The 21315-nt window shown below is 39.7% G+C and overlaps 1 protein-coding gene across 2 annotated transcripts in view; it reads right to left on the minus strand.

Annotated features, from left to right (window-relative positions):
• Positions 1–502: 502 nt before the first annotated feature.
• The window catches only part of FAM161A (family with sequence similarity 161, member A), a 28782-nt gene continuing 7969 nt past the window's right edge, over positions 503–21315 (minus strand). The window contains exons 2-7 of one of the 2 annotated variants that reach the window (XM_010863278.1): positions 14803–15041; positions 12403–13572; positions 11810–11977; positions 10108–10207; positions 1512–1666; positions 503–1082 (exon numbers count right to left, since the gene is read on the minus strand). In XM_010863278.1, coding sequence (XP_010861580.1) covers positions 944–1082; positions 1512–1666; positions 10108–10207; positions 11810–11977; positions 12403–13572; positions 14803–15041 — 1971 coding nt within the window. In that variant the 3' untranslated portion in view covers positions 503–943. The remainder of the gene's footprint in view (positions 1083–1511; positions 1667–10107; positions 10208–11809; positions 11978–12402; positions 13573–14802; positions 15042–21315) is intronic. The other variant, XM_010863279.1, reaches the window with a different exon arrangement.

Genomic DNA, 21315 nt, shown 5'->3' on the forward strand with positions numbered 1-21315 from the left:
CAAAATAAGATTCACAAAATCAAACTAACATTATGCACAGAAAGACAAGTATCTACAACAGCATGTAAAGGTTCAGTATTAAAGGGTTAAATCTGAGTTACTTTGGAGACTTGTCCTGAACAAGTTGTTATGTACAATTTCATCATCTATAAAACAGGGGTGATATTTAATTCCAATTAAGATTATAACTCAGATGCTACAATTATTTCCACCTGTCATAATAAACAGAGTTAAAAAACTAGTATAAAAACTTTTCTAATAATTTATGTTTTAAAAATAAACTGGAATGAAAGTAGGTAAAGGAAAAAGTGATGATGGTGTGGATAATTTAACAGTAACTCTCAGTACATAAATGAATGTAAATGTGCAAGTTATCTATTTTTTCCTACATCTTATTACTTTTTAAAAAATGGCTCAGATAAGAAACTTAAAATACCTAGTAAAATAACTTTGAGGATTCATTTTGTGAGATGTATTGAAGAGAAAAAGAAGGAGAAAATAGTATAATTTAAAAATATTTATTTTTCAATTCATGCTTTCCAGAACACTTTTTCCAAACAAATCACCAAAGGCCAATACTTCTCCCTACTCTCAACGTTAAGTGATTTTTCCACCTAAAATAATGAAGTGATGTATACTTCTATATCTAATCAGTTTGTGACAGCTGTGATTCTCAAACATTTTTTAAAAATAGATCAAAGTTGCAAACAGATCATATATAGTGATTTTAAAAACTGGAAGGCAAAACCTGACTCTAAATGATCAAATGACCCACTAGCTGGATTTGACCTTCTCAGGCCACAAGAGGACTTCGCTCAAGAGTCCTGCACATAACAGATGGGTTCTCATAGATGTCCTTAACACCACAAGCACAGCTTCTGATGCTCAATGCTGCCAACAACAGCAGGGGCACAGAGAGGCGACCCTGCCAATTGACTCAGTTTTATTCTTCAACACATTTCTCTTCTCCATTCTCTTCATTGACTTCATCTGTTTCCTTGCAAGAATCTTGGCTGTTGGTATCAGTAAGATAATTTTCTTCCCCATTCTCTCTTTCTTCTATTTTTTCTTCTTCATTAAAGCTAGAGGAAGAAATTTATCAATCTTTCAAAGGAAAATGGATTTGGTTTAAAGGTAAACAAACCCTCTGCAATGTATGCCATCCTGCAGCCAGTCTTCCTCAAGTGTATAAGCTCCAATTTATCAAGAAAAGTTTATAAAAGTACCAATTGGGAAAGTAAAGATTGACTCTTTAAACTTCATTTGAAAGCATGTTATTGTTTTCATTATTTATGTCAGAAATTTACATTATTTGACTTTAAAAAATACTTCATCACCATGTAATATTTTGAAGTGTCAAACATGTTAAAATGTCAATATGTTTTACAACACTTCACGTGTGTTCCATTAGATAAAACACCTTTTAAAATCTTATAGAACAGATTTTTATGCTTTCCTGCAAGCAAGAATTTTTTCAAAGGTTAACCATTCAGACATCTTAAATATGTTACCTTTCTTTATCTTCAGTGAAATTTTTCATCTCTTGATTGCTGAAGTACTCAAATATTTTTCCACTTTGGCCTTTCTTTGAAACAAACTCATCAGATATTCCTAGTGCTTTTAAAGTGTTAGAATAATGCTTTTCTGCTGCCATTCTTGCATTTTTCTATAGGAAAGACAAACCTTTTTAGAGGAGGACAAAAGACTTCAAGTTTCCATTAAAAATGTTAAAAGCTCCAGTGAAAATTAAATTCAATAATCACAGCAGGTTGAAAAATATGCATACTCTGACCAGCAATTCCACTCCTAGGTAGGTGCCTAGAGAAACTCCAACCTATGTGCCCAGAGAGACACACCAAAATGCTCAGAATAGTACTGTTTTTAACAACCCCAAACTGGAAACAACCTAAATATCTATATCAACACTAGATGGATAAATAAATACTGGTGCGTTCATATAACAGACTAAAATTAAGCAGAAAATGAACTCTAGCTATATGTTACAACATGGATGGACCTCACTAACACTGAACAAAAGCCGCGTGCCACAAAAGAGTGCGCACGGTATAGAAGACCCAAGACAGGCAGAACTAAACCATGTTGCTCAGGGGTTGGTACATCGGCGGTAAAACCATAAAGAAAAACAAGGAAACGCTCATCTCAAAGGTTAAAATGGTGGTTACCTCTAGGTGAAATAGTTTTGATCTGGGCAGGGCACACAGCGTTTCTGGGGTACTGGCAATGCTCTAATGCTATATTTGTTAACATGGGTAATGGTCACATGAGTTTTGAACTATAATTATTCTTTACACTGTACTGTTTCATGACTGTCCGAGGATATCTGAAACAAAAATCAGTAAGAAAATAAGATCATGTGATAGTTGTCAGAGGGTTCTTTATGTGCCTACTATAAAATTTTACTCTTTACAAGCCATGTCTCTAATCCACTGAAGAGTATAAATCATCAATGTTGTTATCTTTACTGTGTGGGGGAAGCAATGGATACAGCAGGAAAAACATGAATTTAGAATTGGGTTCAAATCTCCGGACTGTTACTTCCTGGCTTTGGGGCCCGTGGGAGTAGTGATGACCCTCTCATACCTAAAGCAAATCAATTATCACAGTTCCTGAGACCACAGGCTTTACAGAGACACAAGATAACTGAGGTTCATATGAGTGCCTTGGCTCCCGATACCACAGGCTTTACAGATGCACAAGCTGACAGGTTCACACGAATGCCTTGACTGTAGTCCCCTTTTACCTCCTGTGCGTGGGTGTGACCAGCACAGGGCCAAAAAGCACTAGCTGAACCTGGAACTACAGGCCAGTGATGAGGAATGGCCCAGCCCCAATGCACCAGCGGCATCCCATCCTGAAAAGGGTGTGGAAGAGCACTCGGTCTCACCCCAAAATTCAACACAGAAGAGGAAACCAAGATGCTCGGTCCACCCTTCCTGAGGTTAAGTGGTTTGCTTAAACTCACAGAATATACTGAGGGAAAAGCAAGTCTCCTAATCCTTTCCTGGGTCTTCTTCACTCTACCATGCTGCTTCCTCTAAGTGGTAGTGGTCATCCAACGTGGCCTGAAGCCTGACTTCAGTAATGCAGTGTCAGACATTTTCCTAACCCAGAGATTTCAGGATAAGGACGGACCCTGGAGTCCAGTGTTCCATGGGAGAAACCAAAATGGCAAGGGCTGATTACAGCGGATGAAACTATCACTAGTGTGTTTTCTGACACTCTAGAAAACCGAGAAAGAAGCACTCAAACTGCTACCAAAATGCACCCACTGTGGATGATGACTTTTAGACAAGTAAGTAAAAATGCCACCAGAGGCTATGAGTACCAATAGACAAGCCTTGGGCAACTGAAAGGCACGGGAACGTGACCTGAGAACAATGCCCCAAAGACTGTAAAGCAGGATAGAGAAACCCCAGACCTAACTCAATGTGCTAAAAAGAATATATTCTGATTTAAGTAAATGAGGTATAAAAGATTTAAATGATACTACTCAATGTTACTGCTCTTAAGCCTTCATCTGAATTTGATTTAAAATTTGATTTAGTGCTTTGTTTAATATTTGGTTTGAAAGTGAAAGTCGCTCAGTCATGTCCGACTCTTTGCGACCCAATGGACTATACAGTCCATGGAATTCTCCAGGCCAGAATACTGGAGTGGGTAGCCGTTCCCTTCTCCAGGGTATCTTCCCAACCCAGGGATCAAACCTAGGTCTCCCATATTGCAGGCAGATTGTTTACCAGCTGAACCACCAGGGAAGCCCTAATATTTGGTTTAAAATCTGATTTAACATATTCAGTTAATAAATCCTGTGATTTTTAAGAAACAGGAAAACATGGTTTGTTCTGTCCTAGATCACAGCCTAACTCTGCTAGGGGGATAACTCAACAGCAGCAAGAAAATAATTAACACTTGTAAATGGGTAATGCATACCGTTGTGAGTGAATTTATTAAATAACAGCTGTTAATTAGCAGTAATAGTAACTGCAAGAAAAAAAGTACCAATTTATGTTAACAAAACCAAAACAATGGTGAGTCACTGCCAGTCACTCTGTATATAGAATTTATTATCTTTTAATATTTCATATCAAGGTGAATAGTATCTAACTGTTCTTTTTTTAAAACAAACATGTCCCCCTCAAACTTCACCATGCAAAAAGAACTGTAAAGACTATGAAATAAAAGTGGTTAAAATAACTGAATGATTATTTTGTTTTTGTATCTAAGATACTGCAAAAAATAAATTATCTTTGTTTCTTCAGGCAATTTGTCTACAATCACGACTCTAGTTTGAAGAGGAAAAAAATACTTAGTTTTAAAGCCGAAGTTTATAGCAATTCTTTCCTTTAATATTAATTACTGACTACTTATTTTGTGACAAGCCCTCATGGGAGGTAGGGGTATATGGGGAGAAGATAGCATATGTGTTGGCTGAAGTTGGTTGAAGAAAATATCAGCTATGAAACTAACCTATGCTTTCAATATTTAACACTTCTTTACGGGTTTAATTTCACACACACCACTATTTTGCCACATTTTCTCTGGTGACTAGAAAGACTGGGAATGCACAGCACTGCAGAGCTGCTTCTCACTGCTGAGACCCATCACTACTATGCTAGGGTAGTGCTCTAGGCCTGGGCTAGTCCCAGGGAGAAATAGTCCAGTTTGGGTTCAACAAATGTTTATGAACATGTCCTCTGTGCCATATGCTGTCCTAGGAGCTAGCAACACAAAGATTTGAGCAACACCTTTCAAAGAAACTAGCTGAAAGAGAAGAGAGAGCATTAAACAGATAATTTCCACACAATACATAGGAATAAAGACAGAAATGCACAAAGGGTAATAAAAGCACACAGAACAAATAGCATGCAACTCAACCTGGGACACAGTGCAAGAAGTGATTTTATACTGAGCCTTGAAAGACTCAGAGGAAAGATACAAAGAAGTTACATGGGTGTTGAGAAACAACCTGAATAAAGATTTCAAGTTTGAGGGGCTTCCCTGGTCGGTCCAGCGGCTAAGACTCTGCACTCCCAATGCAGGGGGCCCGGGCTCGAATCCTGGTCAGGGAACTAGATCCCACAGGCTGCAACTTAAGAGTTTACATGCTATAACTAAGGAGTTTGCACACCACAGCTAAAAAGATCCCACATGCCACAACAAAGATCAAAGATCCCAACTGCTGCAACTAAGACCTGGCACAGCCAAATATATAAATAAATATTAAAAAAAAGATTTCCAGTTTGAAACTAGTGGTGTGGTACAGTCTACAAGTAAAGGGTGTACACAGAAGGGGGTGGAGGCATGCAGTGGTCGATGAACTAAAGAGGTCAACAGGGATCAGATAAGAGAGGATTCGGTACACCATGTTAAGACTTGAGGACTTATCTTCTGGGAGAAAGCAGGACAGCTTAGTGCTAAGCATTTGGAAGCAGGCCAACTAGGGTTCCTAGTTCCATTATTTACTAACTATAGACATTAAGAGTTATTTACTTTCTTTCAACTTCAGTTTCTTCCTCTGCAAGACAAGAATACCCATCTTGCAGCACTGTTTGGAGAAGCCAATGTCAAGCTCCCTTGATACCATTTACTGAAAATGAGAACAAATGGCATCAGTGAAGTGCATGATTGCCACCGTTACTGGGGTGAACACTGTGGCAAGGGAATGGGAATGGCAAAGAGAAGACAGAGTGAGTGGCTTTGCAAAGAACAAGGCAAGAAAACCAGTCAAACCATAATAATAACTCAGAAAATAACAGCGGCTTCACCTAGCATTTCACCATCAGGAATGGAGAAAGGTAGATCCAAAAGTTGTTTAGAAAGGAACTTCTCAGGTCTCAGTGAGAACTGAGAAAAAGTGGGGGGAAAAGTGGCTTCCAGTCATCTAAATTGCAGCCCAACAAAAACACGAAAAATAGAGAGGAAAGTCTATTCTTCCCAGAGAGGAAGGTCTACTTTGTGGAAAGATGAATATAAGATGCCTGTAAGAAATCTGGGTAGATATATCCAGACCAGTGGACATAAAACCTGCAGTAGAGAGCCGGGAAAAACTATGTGAAGCAAAAGTCAATCACTTCATGCTGAGTAACGTAGAACAACTTATGATCATTTTTCTCCCCTAAAGCTGAAACTGGGATGTGAGAAAAAAAATCCCTTAAAGTGAAAAGTGTTACATAAAATTATATCCAAATCAGTAAGTAAAGGGTTCCCATAACTTTGAGAGACTGTAATATGCCACAGCGAATGTCCTTTGTCTTCAGTGAGACTCTGACAAGGACAGTCCTACAGGACACTCATCCCTCCCAGACACTTGCTGGCAGCAAGCTCCAAATATAACAGCTTGAAATTCACAACACAGCACCTGTAACCTCTAGTGATTTTGTCTATTTTTAAATTACGTAGCCCATAGGAGCTTTTCCCTTATGGATACAAAAAAGATCACCTGACATCAACACATTTCTCTTAAGGGAAAGACTGTAAAACTGAGTATAAATCTAGTAAAATTATGATTCATTGTTCATAGCACCAAGCTTTTTTTTTTTCCCAATAAAAAGGAAGTCGTTCTCACAGACACAGAAAACAAATTTATGGTTACCAAAGGGGAAAGGGAAGAGGTGGGATTAACAGATATACACTACTTTACATAAAATAGATAAATAACAAGGTCCTACTGTACAGCACAGGGAACTACACTTAATGTCTTGTAGTAGACTATAATAGAAAAGAATCTGAAAAAGAATATATATATATGTATGTGTATGTATCAGTTCTGAATCACTTTGCTGTATACCAGAAACTAATACAACATGGTAAATCAGCTATACTTCAATTTTTAGAAAAAGGAGTAATTTCACTAATTATAGCTAAAACTAAAAATTATAGACTCACTTAAAAAAAAAACTGATCAACAAAACAAAAAGGCAACCTACTGAATGGGAGAAAATATTTGCAAATCATCTATTTGATAAGAGGTTAATATCTAAATAATATCCAAGTAGAGGAGCTATTCCATGTTCAAGGTCAGGAGGGGCGGCCGTGAGGAGATACCCCTCGTCCAAGGTAAGGAGCAGCGGCTGCACTTTGCTGAAGCAGCCATGAAGAGATACCCGCTGTCCAAGATAAGAGAAACCCAAGTAAGACAGTAGGTGTTGCAAGAGGGCATCAGAGGGCAGACGCACTGAAACCATAATCACAGAAAACTACTCAAACTAATCACACTAGGACCACAGCCTTGTCTAACTCAATGAAACTAAGCCATGCCCATGTGGGGCAACCCAAGATGGGCGGGTCACGGTGGAGAAGTCTGACAGAATGTGGTCCACTGGAGAATGGAATGGCAAACCACTTCAGCATTCTTGCCTTGAGAACCCCATGAACAGTATGAAAAGGCAAAATGATAGGATACTGAAAGAGGAACTCCCCAGGTTGGTAGGTGCCCAATATGCTACTGGAGATCAGTGGAGAAATAACTCCAGAAAGAATGAAGGAATAGAGCCAAAGCAAAAACAATACCCACTTGTGGATGTGACTGGTGATAGATGCAAGGTCCAATGCTATAAAGAGCAATATTGCATAGGAACCTGGAATGTCAGGTCCATGAATCAAGGCAAATTGGAAGTGGTCAAACAAGAGATGGCCAGAGTCAATGTCGACATTCTAGGAATCAGCGAACTAAAATGGACTGGAATTGCTGAATTTAACTCAGATGACCATTATATCTACTACTGCGGGCAGGAATCCCTTAGAAGAAATGGAGTATCCATCATGGTCAACAAAAGAGTCCGAAATGCAGTACTGGGATGCAATCTCAAAAACGACAGAATGATCTCTGTTCATTTCCAAGGCAAACCATTCAATATCACAGTAATCCAAGTCTATGCCCCAACCAGTAACACTGAAGAAGTTGAAGTTGAACGGTTCTATGAAGACCTACAAGACCTTCTGGAACTAACACCCAAAAAAGATGTCCTTTTCATTATAGGGGACTGGAATGCAAAAGTAGGAAGTCAAGAAACACCTGGAGTAACAGGCAAATTTGGCCTTGGAATACGGAATAAAGCAGGACAAAGGCAAACAGAGCTTTGCCAAGAGAACACACTGGTCATAGCAAACACCCTCTTCCAACAACACAAGAGAAGACTCTACACATGGACATCACCAGATGGTCGACACCGAAATCAGACTGATTATATTCTTTGCAGCCAAAGATGGAGAAGCTTATACAGTCAGCAAAAACAAGACCGGGACCTGATTGTGGCTCAAATCATGAGCTCCTTATTGCCAAATTTAGACTGAAATTGAAGAAAGAAGGGAAAACCACTTGACCATTCAGGTATGACCTAAATCAAATCCCTTATGATTATACAGTGGAAGTGAGAAATAGATTTAAGGGCCTAGATCTGATAGAGTGCCTGATGAACTATGGAATGAGGTTTGTGACACTGTACAGGAGAAAGGGATCAAGGCCATCCCCATAGAAAAGAAATGCAAAAAAGCAAAATGGCGGTCTGGGGAGGCCTTACAAATAGCTGTGGAAAGAAGAGAAGTAAAAAACAAACAGGAAAAGGAAAGATATAAGCATCTGAATGCAGAGTTCCAAAGAATAGCAAGGAGAGATAAGAAAGCCTTCCTCAGCGATCAATGCAGAGAAATAGAGGAAAACAACAGAATGGGGAAGACTAGAAATCTCTTCAAGAAAATTAGAGATACCAAGGGAACATTTCATGCAAAGATGTGCTGGATAAAGGACAGAAATGGTATGGACCTAACAGAAGCAGAAGATATTAAGAAGAGGTGGCAGGAATACACAGAAGAACTATACAAAAAAAAAAAAGATCACCAGCATTAGGGAAATACAAATCAAATCCACAATGAGATACCACCTCACACTTGTTACAATGGCTGGTCTCAAAAAAAAAAACAACACATAACAAATGCCGATGAGGATGTAGAGAAAAAGGGAACCCTTATGCACTGTTTATGGGAAAGTAAATTGGCACAGCCATTATGGAAAACAGTATGGAGTTTCCTCAAAAAATTAAAAATAGAACCACTACACAATCCAGCAGTTCCACTCCTGTGTATTTATTAAAAGGAAGTGAAATCATGTCAATTCACTGCAGCATTATTTACAATAGTCAAGACATGGAAAAAACCCAAATGATCATCAAAAGAAGAATGGATAAAGAAAATGTGGTAGATATGCAATACTATTTGGCCACAAAAAAGGAAATCCTGCCATGTGTAACAATACAGATGGACCTTGAGGGCATAGTGCTAAGAGAAATTAGACAGAGAAGGACAAATACTATATGATCTCATTTATGTGTGGAATCCAAACAGACACACACAAACAAAACTCACAGAAAAAGAGATCAGATTTGTGATTACTGGAGGAATTAGATGCAGGTGTCAAAAGGTACAAACTTCCGCTTATAAGATACGAAAGTACCGAAGTGTAACGTACAACGTGATGACGACAGTTAACACTGCAGTGTGGAACATACGGAAGTTGCTAAGCGAGTAAATCCTATAACTTCTCATCACAAGGAAAAAATTTTTTTGGTAACAATGAGGTTGACAGGCGTTACCTAACTATAATAAGCATTTCCTAATATATGAATGTCAAGTCATTATACTGTATATCTTAAACTTATACCTGCCAAATGTCAATTTTATCCCAATAAAACTGGAAAAAAAAAACTGGCAGAAATAAATCTGATTCAGTTAGCCATTTTGTTTCAGTTTTTAATTCTTCAAAGACTTCCAATTCATATCATGAAGCCTCACCTTAATATCTGGCCAAGTTGGTACTGAAAAAAGACTAGCCATTAAAAACAGGTTGTGAAACTATTATTTTGAAAATGAATGGATTAGTAGCATGTTCTTTATCAAGCTTATGAACCTCATCAAGATATAGTGCTCAAATTTAAGCAAATTACTTACTGATGTGGTAAAGCTGTCACAGAAATAATAATGTCTCAGTAAATTACATAACACATAAGAAAAATGGACGATGAAAATTAGGAGCTAGAGAGGTTAAAAAAAAAAAAACGCTGACAATAGCTCTCAAATTCCAACAAACACAACCTGAGCAACTCTTTCAAATAGCAGCGGCCTGTTTTTTAATTTTTCTTCTCTTTCTTCTAGTTCTCGTCGGTATTCTCTCATCCTTTCCTTTTCACTCTTTCTAAAATCAAATAAAAGGAATGGAATTTTTAAAAGAAACAGGAACTTGAACATATAACATTTAGCTTAGATGACAAATCAGAAATTAAATCATGAGCACAGTTTATCACAATTTCTTTTCTGGACTGGTAGATTTTTTTCCCCATTAGACTGGTAAATTTTTAAGGAATGCAGAATACAAATTCTAGGTTTTGAAAGCACACATTTTACATCTCAGAACAGTCTGGGTATGCTGTGATTCCTGAAATCTTCAAAACAAGAATGGATTAAGGGGCTTCAAACTGGCCTCGGGAGATTAATCAATGCCCTCTCATCTCATTTATAAACCAAAAAATTTCGTCCAAATTAAGAATCTTCTCTTTGAGGAATTTCTTCTGAAAATTAGACAGTGCTCTTCTTTTTTCCCTAGGTGAGATCTCCTATAGGCTGGTGGCACAGTTAATTAAATGGGAGCAGGGTAGGGGAGAAACAAGGAGTATGGAAATAGCACATATAGAGAAACAGGAACCAAAACACAAAAACTCACAGTAAGTATACCCACTGTTTGAACCAGATCCTATAATGAATTAAACTATGCTATTTTCTCTATGTAAAATACACTAATTCTACCAAGATCATGACTTCCTGGATTAGAAAAAATAATTATACCATAAAATGATAATTATGCTTAAATATACACAATTTAGCATTATGGAAAATCCAGTTTACTTTCTAAAGATGAATGGTATATTTCTAGAGAATATTTTGCTCAAGTTCATCAAATCAAGCTCCTTCTATCAATGAGTTACACTTATACACATTACAAGGTATATATATATATAATATACATTATAAATGAATATAATAATTATTACATATAATATACATATTTAAAGGAATGATCACAATTAAAAGCAAATATAGATTTGGGGGGTACTTATGAATCAGATTAAAAATTAATAAATCATGTTACTTACCCAGCTTTGAGGGAGATACTTTACTACTTAAACATGAATATTTTTATGTTGCAACATAAAAATATTCCTCTGGAACACTGATTTTCAAACTTTGTACTGCAGAATTCCAGTGTGTCACATACCACTAAACCTTAACACACATGTTAATTGACACATCACATAACATCAATGTGCTAATCTGTGTTATCAGATTTTGTGTAGACCTTAGAACAAAGGTCTTGGACATATTTGTTTACTGAAGAATATTTTGAGATTACACAGCAAGCTGTTAAAAAAGAGCTTTGTGTGAATCAAGATTTTTCTCAATATCACACTGTACAATAAAAAATAATATAAATAAAAAGTTTAGATGCTAATACAGGATTACAACTGTGAACCATGGCCACAGTATAAAATGCTTCTGTCCATCAACACGGCATCATGGTCTTCATTGTGGGGTGAGTATGCATGTTGGTTCTTACCATGAAGTGAGTGAGCATTAGAGTGTGTGTGTGTAAGTAAACTGTAAGTAATTGATAGTAACTTGAATCCACAAACTGAAATATTAATGCTATTCTTCATTCATTCATATATTTGAGGGGTACACTGATGAAAAAAAAAAAGTTTGAAAACCAGTGATCTGGAGGGTCAGGGTTCTCTCGTGATACCTGAGAGCTTTTATTCTGGATTTAGACATTTGAGCTAAACTCTCATGTGAGTCATAAGCCTTAGCCCGGGTTGTCAGGAGTTTCTGCAATTCTTTCATTCTTTGCTTCTGCTTAGTTAATATCCGATGTCTCTCTTCTTCCAACATTTTCTTTTCCTCAAGTGATCTCCTGAGGGCAACAAACTAAGGCTTAATTCACTTTAAGCCAATGAGAATGTTGTTTAGTAAAGATTTAGCACAGGATAATTCAATGGCTGAAAAAAAAAGGCAACCTTTTGAGAAGGATCTGAGTTGTAACTAGAAATCGATAGGCTGACTGTAATCTTTTCTAGCCCCAAAGATTCATAAAATGGAAAATATATTTAGTTCTTGGGTCTTCCTGACCCAGGGATTGAACCCCAGTCTCCTGCATTGCAGGCAGATTCTTTACCATCGGAGCCACCAGGGAAGACCTCTTAGCACACCTTCTGGCAAAACGTTCTATATTTTACAGTAAAATATGTTACTGGATAACATAGCATAGTATTTTCAAATCCCCCAACACAAAATCACTAGCGCGACCGTGAGTCAGTCCTCATTGTATTGGTCATTTACCTTGTGGCCTGCTCTCTTCCTCGGGAGGACACCGTGGGCGTTGGAGGGTTGCAGCTACAGGGTGCAGGCTTTGTGTTTGCAGCCCTTACTGGTGACTTGCGCCTTGGAGACAGATAAGGCCAACGTGTTTCTTTTAAATTCTCTTCATCTGCTTCAATGTCTGCCAAAATTTTCTCTCTTTTAGTGGCTGAATGTGAGGCTGCCTGAAGGTCACATGGTTCACAGACTGTCAGGAATTTGCGATACTTCTGTTCTGAGTGGTGTTTCTGATACCTGTCAGGTAGGTCTTCAGAATCAGCAGCCTGGCGCCTAACCCTGTGTTTATACTTGGACTTCTCAGCCTGTTCAGGACCCCTGGACTTCCTTGTAGCAAAACTCCTGCGAGCTGGACTGTAAGGCCGAGGGGATGGATTCTGTAAAAAGTCTTGAGTTCTCTGCTGCGCCCTCATGTTTTTATAGAGTTCTTCTTCTGTTAACTTGTCATTGATAGTTGAACTGTAAGTAGATCGAGGTACAGGTCTGGCTTTAAAACGATTTGTTTTCTTTTTAGACTTAAAAAAGTCTTTCAGCTGCTTTTCCCTAACTGCTTGCTTCTGTTCCTCCCTTGCAACAAACTTAAAGGGCTTTTGAGAGGCTAAAAGAGCTTCTTTGTTTCTCTCCTTCATAGCCCTCCTCCGTACCTCATTTTGCTTGACTATATCATGATAAAGGGGGAGAAAGACGAACGCAGGAACTGGGTTGGCTCGGAATTTTTTCTTACACTCTGACTCCTCTTCTTGCTTCTTGAGCAGTTTGTGTACCATTTCAATATCTGATTTCGATTTCATGTTCTCTTCTTTTTTCTTCTGCTCTCTAACCATCATTTGAAAAGGCTCAGGTACTGTAATCCTTGGCACCCATTCCTTCGGTTTCTTTCTTTGTTTTTCAAGTACTGGCAGGTTGACATCTTCATGCTGGATATAATCTTCTACACTGAAGTTTGTCCACATGTTGTTGATGAGCTCCTTAGCATAGGTCATCATACCGCTTTTCTCAGAATACTTTTTTTCTAAGTTGGGCAACTCTTCTTCAGAGGAAGACACAATCAAGGAGGAAGACTGACTTAAATCAGGTTCTGAAATTGATGTCATTAATGAGACAGGGTGATAGGAGTTCTTTTCTGATAAAGACCTAAGCAAGTGAGGAGAATAATCAGGTTACCTTTTCAGTTGCATGTGACCAAATAGAAAAATTAAAAACTACATAATTTCTAAGATCAAGGTAAAATCAGTTAGAAAATAGGAACTGGACAGGGCTGATGAAAACTATCAAATTTTTTTAGAACAGAGCCTGGGAGATGCCTGAAATTGATCTAAGTTGACTCCCTCATTTTACAGGGGAGGAACCTGAGACAGAGTTTCCTTATATCTAACCACTATTGAATTCTCCACATGTTTTCCAGAGTCACCATCCTAAAATAGACATCTGATCACATCACTTTCTTTCCTGAAACTTTCCCATGACTTGCCATTGTTACCAAGCTTAGATTATAAAGCCCCTCAAGACTAGCTCCTGCCTACCTTTCCAGTTTCACCTCTTGCCTCTCCCTACCCAGGTCACCATTCTTAAGTCAGATCCAATCATAGGCAGTTTCTCCCACACTGGTGATTTCTCAAGGCGCTTTGTACACATGGTTCCTGGTGCCTAGAAGGGCACTCCTCGCTTCCTACATCTGTTTCAGCTATTTCTCCTCTAAGACTGAACTCCGATATGATACTTCACTTGCCTGTATCCCTCCACTGACACTCTGACATGTTCAACTGCTCTTCCTCTCTCTCCATGATACTCTGTTACACCATGTTGTATTTTTGGATCTCAGATTGTCTTTGATCTCCTTGAGAGCATCTTGATTTTGAGTCCTCAGTGCCTAGGCAACATCTGGCACACAGGAGATGCACCATCAGTGCTGACTAACTGGATGAGTGGCCTCAAGTTTCAAAAGAAGCAGGTTTATGGCAAAAATGACTATTTTGAAAACAAATCAGATTTATGTCTTAGTTCTGAACAATCTGTGTTATATCTATAATGAGCTCATGTTAATCCACATATTTTTAAAAAGACATTTAAAACTGAATTTTAATATTCAACATTTGAAAATGGCCCAGACTAAATATTCTGATACATGTCTAAGAGTGGTGCATCAGAGAGAAAAGACCTAAATGGCCATCAAATAACCCTCAAAGCAAGAAGCTACCTAGTAGGTTGATAAGCCATCAAACAATCTGAATAAAAACCCACCTCCATATATCATTAAAAGCACAAAGGGATATTTGAGAGAAAGTATTTTGAAATAATTTGTTTTGCATTTTTAAGTATATATTTTATCTTACAGTCCACAAATAACAATATGGACAAACTTACCCAGAAGAGACACTAGCAGCTTCTTCCCTGGTGACTGCTGGTTGAACTTCCTTTAAATTTAATTTACTCTGGTACAATTTCTCTAACTTTGCCATAGTTTCTATGTGGGCTGCCTTCAGTTCTTCTAGTTTCCTGAAATACTCTTCATTAGAGTGGTAAATATCAGAAAAGTTCACAAAATCCTCATGGCTTATATGTTTTTGTTCATTCACCCTAGAAATGCTGGTGTTAAAATCAGCCTGGTAGGATGAAAAAAACCTGTTATATGATGTCTGGAGTTGAAAGACAAATTAAGTTGACATTTATTCCCAATGCTGCTTTTTTAAAAGTCCACTTAATGAGGTTATATGTTTACTTGTGGACTATGTACATATAACATATTATAAGTTACTCGTGGGCTATATACGTTTTCTCCTAATAAATATTTTATTAAGAATAAGAGAGAGAGAGAGGGAAAGAGAGAGACAAATTGCCAGAAAATAAATACTGTTTAATCCATCTTTTAAAGGGTGGTTAGATTCTCAAATTATGTACTAAGAAACACTACGGCAGGATCAAACCACACTTTATAAAGAGCCTCCTTCTCAGCGCAGGTTTATCTGAGACGAAGAACACAATTTCTCCTGCTGCAGACCAAGCAACCATAGCCCAGTGCCCTCTCTGAGCTGGGCTTTGCAGTGTGGGCCCCAGGGGTGTTTCGGCAGGGAGGAAAACTGAATGAGAATTTTGGGAAATGTGGGAATGGAGGGAACAAAATTCTCGGGGGCGCATCAAGAAGCCAGAGAGAAACTTTCCTCAGTGTGCGTGGGGTGGGGGTTGGGGGCAACCTCAGGAGCAGAAGGAGGTGAGGGTAGGAGGGACTTCCAGAATAGCCACTCCTGTGGGCAACAAGAACAGCAGCTCCCATGGTGACAAGGACTGTGGGGGTGACAAGGGAACAAGAACACGTAGGGCGGTTATTCTCTATACATGCCTACAAGGGTATGACTGATCCTTTCCCCCTCACTCCCTTCAAAGACCTTTCAACTTCTTTTAACTGAAGGAACTTTAAAGAGGTAAACCCCCATATCCTCCACAAGTTTATAAAGATTTCATATTTTCTCAGGTGAGAAACAATTGAAATTGTCTATGATACTAGGCATAAAATGTTACTATGGTTTTAAATTTAGCTTACTGCCTGAAATAGACTCAAAATGAAAAAAGTATATTTGCCAAAGAAAAATAGAGATCCAACCTGATAAGACTCTAGAAAATAAACCTGAATAGTGTCTCCCAACAGAAAATTCAGAAGATTCAGTTGTCCATAATACTTATAGATATAACACTTTAATGGGCTCAAAAACAGTGTACACGAGGCCAGTGTTGTACCACTTGGGATAACTTAAGAGAAAACAAATGAAAGAAAACAAGTTTTCTTCAGTAGAACAAGTGTGCAGAAATTCATTACCAAATAAGTTGGAGAATTGCTTTATGAGTCATGTTGCTGCTGTTGCTCAGTCACCCAGTCGTGTCCAACTCTTTGTGACCCCATGGACTGCAGCACGTCAGGCCTCCCTGTCCCTCACCATCTTCCGGAGTTTGCCCAAGTTCATGTTCATTGCTTCTGTGATGCTATCCAGCCATCTCATCCTCTGATGCCCTCTTCTCCTTCTGCCCTCAATCTTTCCCAGCATCAGGGATTTTAAAATGAGTTGTCTGTTCGCATCAAATGACCAAAATACTGGAGCTTCAGCTTCAGCATCAGTCCTTCCAGTGAAATTCAGGGTTGATCTCCCTTAAGATTGACTGGTTTGATCTCCTTGCTGTCCAAGGGACTTTCAGGAGTCTTCTCCAGCACCACAGTTCGGAAGCATCAATTCTTTGGCGTTCTGCCTTCTTTACAGTCCAGCTCTCACAACTGTATGAGACAACTGGGAAGATCACCGCCTTGACAATATGGACCTTTATCAGCAGAGTAATGTCTCTGCTTTTCAACACACTGTCTAGGTTTGTCACAGCTTTCCTGCCAAGAAGCAATTGTCTTGACTTCATGGCTATAGTCACCGACAGTGATTTGGGAGCCCAAGAAGAGGAAATCTGTCACTACTTCCACTTTTTCCCCTTCTATTTGCCATGTAGTAATGGGGCTGGGTGCCATAGTCTTAGTTTTTGTAATATTTAGTCTTAAGCTAGCTCTTTTACTCGCCTCCTCACACTCATCAAGAGGTTCTTTAGTTCCTCCTCGCTTTCTGCCATTAGAGTGGTTATCATCCGCATATCTGAGGTTGTTGATGTTTCTCCCGCCTATTTAGATTTCAGCTTGTAACTCATTCAGATCAGCATTTCTCAAGATGTGCTCAGCCTATCGGTTAAACAAACAGGGTGACAGCAGATAGCCCTGTCATACTCCTTTCTCCATCTTGAACCAATCAGTTGTTCCATACAGGGTTCTAACTGTTGCTTCTTGACCCGCATACAGGTTTCTCAGGAGACAGGTAAGATGGTCTGCTATTCTCATCTCTTTAAGAGCTTTCCACAGTTTGTTATGAGCCACACAATCAAAGGCTTTAGCACAGTTGATGAAACAGAGAGGTTTTTCTGAAATTCCCTTGCTTTCTTTATAATCCAGTGAATGTTGGCAATTTGATCTCTAGTTCCCCTTCCTTTTCTAAACCCAGCTTGGACAGCCTCAAGTTCTTGGTTCAGATAATGCTGAAGCCTAGCATGCAAGATTTTAAGCATGACCTTACAAGCATAAGAAATGAGTGCAATTGTCCAATGGTTAACACATTCTTTGGTACTACCCTTCTTGGGAACTGGGATGAGGATGGACTTTTTCTAGTCCTGTGGCCACTGCTGGGTCTTCCAGATTTGCTGACATAATGAATGCAAAACCTTGATGGCAACATCCTTTAAGGGATTTGAATAGTTCTGCTGGAATTTCATCATATCCACTAGCTTTATTAACAGCAGTGCTTCTTAAGACCCACTTGAGTCATTCAAGTCAATTAAGAGAATTTTCTGATATCGTCTGCTGTTTTTCCTATGTGCTCTTCACCATTACCTTCTTAGCTATGGGAATGAGTACTTTGTTAATTTCCTCATTCATTCAATATTTAGAGACACTCAGTATTTAGCTAGCTGCTGAAAGATACAAATCAGATAAAAACTCTATCTTCCAGAAATGGCAACCTATTTTAGTATTCTTGCCTGGAAAATTCTATGGACAGAGGAGCCTAGTGGGCTATAGTCCATGGGGTCTCAAAGAGTTGGACACGACTGAGTGACTGAGCACATCAGCACATACTGTGATCTAAAATGGTTGTTTCCTTTTGTATTCCTACAAGAAGAGTTTGAGACTTCTGGTTCTTTCATATTCTTGCCAACATGTTTAAGTCTTTTTAAACTTCTGACCTTTTGAATAAATGTGTAGCATTAGAAAAAAAAAAAAGACAACTCCACCTTCCAGAAGCTTCCAGCTAGTTTAGAAGAGGACATGCAGATAAATAATCAATAGCAGGCTCTGAATGAGACAGAACTCCTGATTCCTGCCCATGATTTGCTCCAAGCTGAGCAGGGAGACAGAGAAGTGACCACGTATGTCACGATATCAGGGACCTTGAGAGCTCACAGAAAGATCGTCTAATTCTGACCAGAGGAAAGAAGAGGCAAAATTTGCAGAGATCAGAAAGACTGGAGACACAAGGCTGGATAAGGACAAGGTTTGTGAAAAACAAAGAAACTGAGGCCTAGGGCTCGAACATTCACTGTTGCTTCATGATGATGCAACTGGCAGGTCTCTGTCCTTGGTGAGGAAACTGAGGCTCAGAGGAGTCAGGTGACCTGTCTACAGTCACACAGCTAGTAAGCAGCAGAGCTGGGCTCCAATACCATGCCTGTTAGACTCCAAAGACACACCACACTCCTCCCAAGTGCAGGAGGGTTTTTTCTCTGCAAGTGGAAGTAACAAGCATGCTGTGCTCAGAGGAAGGTATACAGTCTGAGAGGGGGTGGGGAAGAGCATATATGGAGCACAACGGAGGAGGGAAAACAAGGTGAAAAAGGCAAGTAAAGGGCCCCAACCAAAAGCCCAGTGGGCCAAGCCACAGGCACCAGGAGCCCTGAAGGATGTGAGCAGAGAGTGACAGTCAGTAACACCCAGAAGGACTCTCTGGTAGTGAAGTGGAGGGACGGAAAGCAAGGTTGGTGGCAGTTAATGGGCTATTGGGAGATTTAAGAGGCTGAATCATTAACCTGACAATGGCCTGGACTGTGGGCAAGAAACTGAAAATGTTTTCTGTTTGGAGTGCTGCATGTCTAGGTAAATGACGATCTGCCATTTATCAGTAGAGGGGCTACAGGGAAAAGGAGTATTTTTAAGGAAAGGAAATTAATCTAGGTCTTAGACACACTAAGTGTGAGGGGACAGTAGGGCAGCCCAATGTCCAGGAAACAAAGGGGTAAATATATCTGGAGACCTGGTAAGAAGGCTGGGCTGGAGATGGAAATACAGGAGCCAGCAATGCACACAGAAATGCAGGTGCAGCCCTGCGTGTAGATAAGGCTTCCTGTGAGCAGTGAGAGGCGAGAACTTGAGGATGGAAATGTTGGCAAACACTAGCATCCAAATAAGCAGTGATAGGACTTCCCTGGTGGTCCCCTGGTTGAGAATCCAGCTGTCAATGCAGGGGACATGGGTTCAATCCTTCGTGTGGAATGATTCCACGCAGCATGGAGCAACTAAGCCCGTGCATCACGACTACTGAGCCCGCACTCTAGAGCCCACGAGCTGCAACTACTAAGACCCATGAGCCTAGAACCTGTTCTCTACAATAAGAGAAGCCACCGCAATGAGAAGCCCAAGCACTGCAATAAAGAGTAGCCCCCGCTCGCCACAACTAGAGAAAGCCTGCAAGCAGCAACAAAGACCCAGTGCAACCAAAAATACAATAAATAACTAATTTTTTAAAATAATGTACAAAAAGTATGAAATGGACCACTGTCACAAAAGATCACCAAGATCAGGCTGAAACAGCAGAATCCTGTGAGGCTCTCCAGGACACAAGAGTCTTTCCATGTCCTTGTTTCAAAGAGCAGATGCAAACAGTTACTAATTAGAGGAGTTAGGGACTGCAGGGAAAAAAATAGAAAGGCAGTCAAGAAATAGTGTGGGGAAGGAGCAGGGTCCTGGTTCCTCCTTAAGGGAAACACAAAACAATCTGATACAGAAACTAAGGCACCCACCCAGGTAGAGGATGGTAACTTCAGGCTAAGGAGAAGCACACTGATCCCAGAATGGTTGGAACTGGAAGAATGATGATTGAGCTTCCTTGACCACCACCCTGTTACCTCCCATCAACCAATCAGAGAAAAGGTCACACACGCTTGAAGCCCACCCCCTAAATTTTGCTTATAAAACCTCTTCCCCAACAGAGTAGTCAGGCTTTTTGAGCACAAGCTGCCCACTGTCCTTGTTTGGCTCTGCAATAAAACTTTCTCTGCTCTAAGCTCCAATGTGTCAGTTCGTTTGGCTTCACTGTACATTGGGCAAACGAACTTGGATTCAGCAACAAAGTGATACCATACTTAAAGGAAGGGAGCGTTGGTTTTGAGTTTGGAAGATACTGAAAGACTTCCTGGAGGAGGTGATAGTTGAGCTGAGCCAAAGAATAGAAAAACTGGAGGATCAGAGAAAGTATATGGGGAAAGAGGGAAAAGGTACTCTAGAAAGAGGAAATGACAGTAAAAGCAGTGGGGATGGGGTTGTGGGTGGGTGGGTGGGTGGACATGGTGGAAAGCACACAGCTGCAGGCACCTGACCTGCCTCTTGAGAAACCTGTATGCAGGTCAGGAAGCAACAGTGAGAACTGGACATGGAACAACAGACCGGTTCCAAATAGGAAAAGGAGGATGCCAAGGCTGTATATTGTCACCCTGCTTATTTAACTTCTATGCAGAGTACATCATGAGAAACGCTGGGCTGGAAGAAGCACAAGCTGGAATCAAGATTGCTGGGAGAAATATCAATAACCTCATATGCAGATGACACCACCCTTATGGCAGAAAGTGAAGAGGAAATAAAAAGCCTCTTGATGAAAGTGAAAGAAGAGAGTGAAAAAGTTGGCTTAAAGCTCAACATTCAGAAAACGAAGATCATGGCATCTGGTCCCATCACTTCATGGGAAATAGATGGGGAAACAGAGGAAACAGTGTCAGACTTTATTTTTTGGGGCTCCAAAATCACTGCAGATGGTGACTGCAGCCATGAAATTAAAAGACGCTGACTCCTTGGAGGAAAAGTTATGACCAACCTAGACAGCATATTGAAAAGCAGAGACATTACTTTGCCAACAAAGGTCCGTCTAGTCAAGGCTATGGTTTTTCCAGTAGTCATGTATGGATGTGACAGTTGGACTGTGAAGAAAGCTGAGCGCCGAAGAATTGATGCTTTTGAACTGTGGTGTTGGAGAAGACTCTTAAGAGTCCCTTGGACTGCAAGGAGGTCCAACCAGTCCATTCTGAAGGAGATCAGCC

The sequence above is a fragment of the Bison bison genome, unplaced genomic scaffold (genome assembly GCF_000754665.1).
Source record: "Bison bison bison isolate TAMUID 2011002044 unplaced genomic scaffold, Bison_UMD1.0 scf7180017864489, whole genome shotgun sequence".
NCBI classification, from domain to species: Eukaryota; Metazoa; Chordata; class Mammalia; order Artiodactyla; family Bovidae; genus Bison; species Bison bison.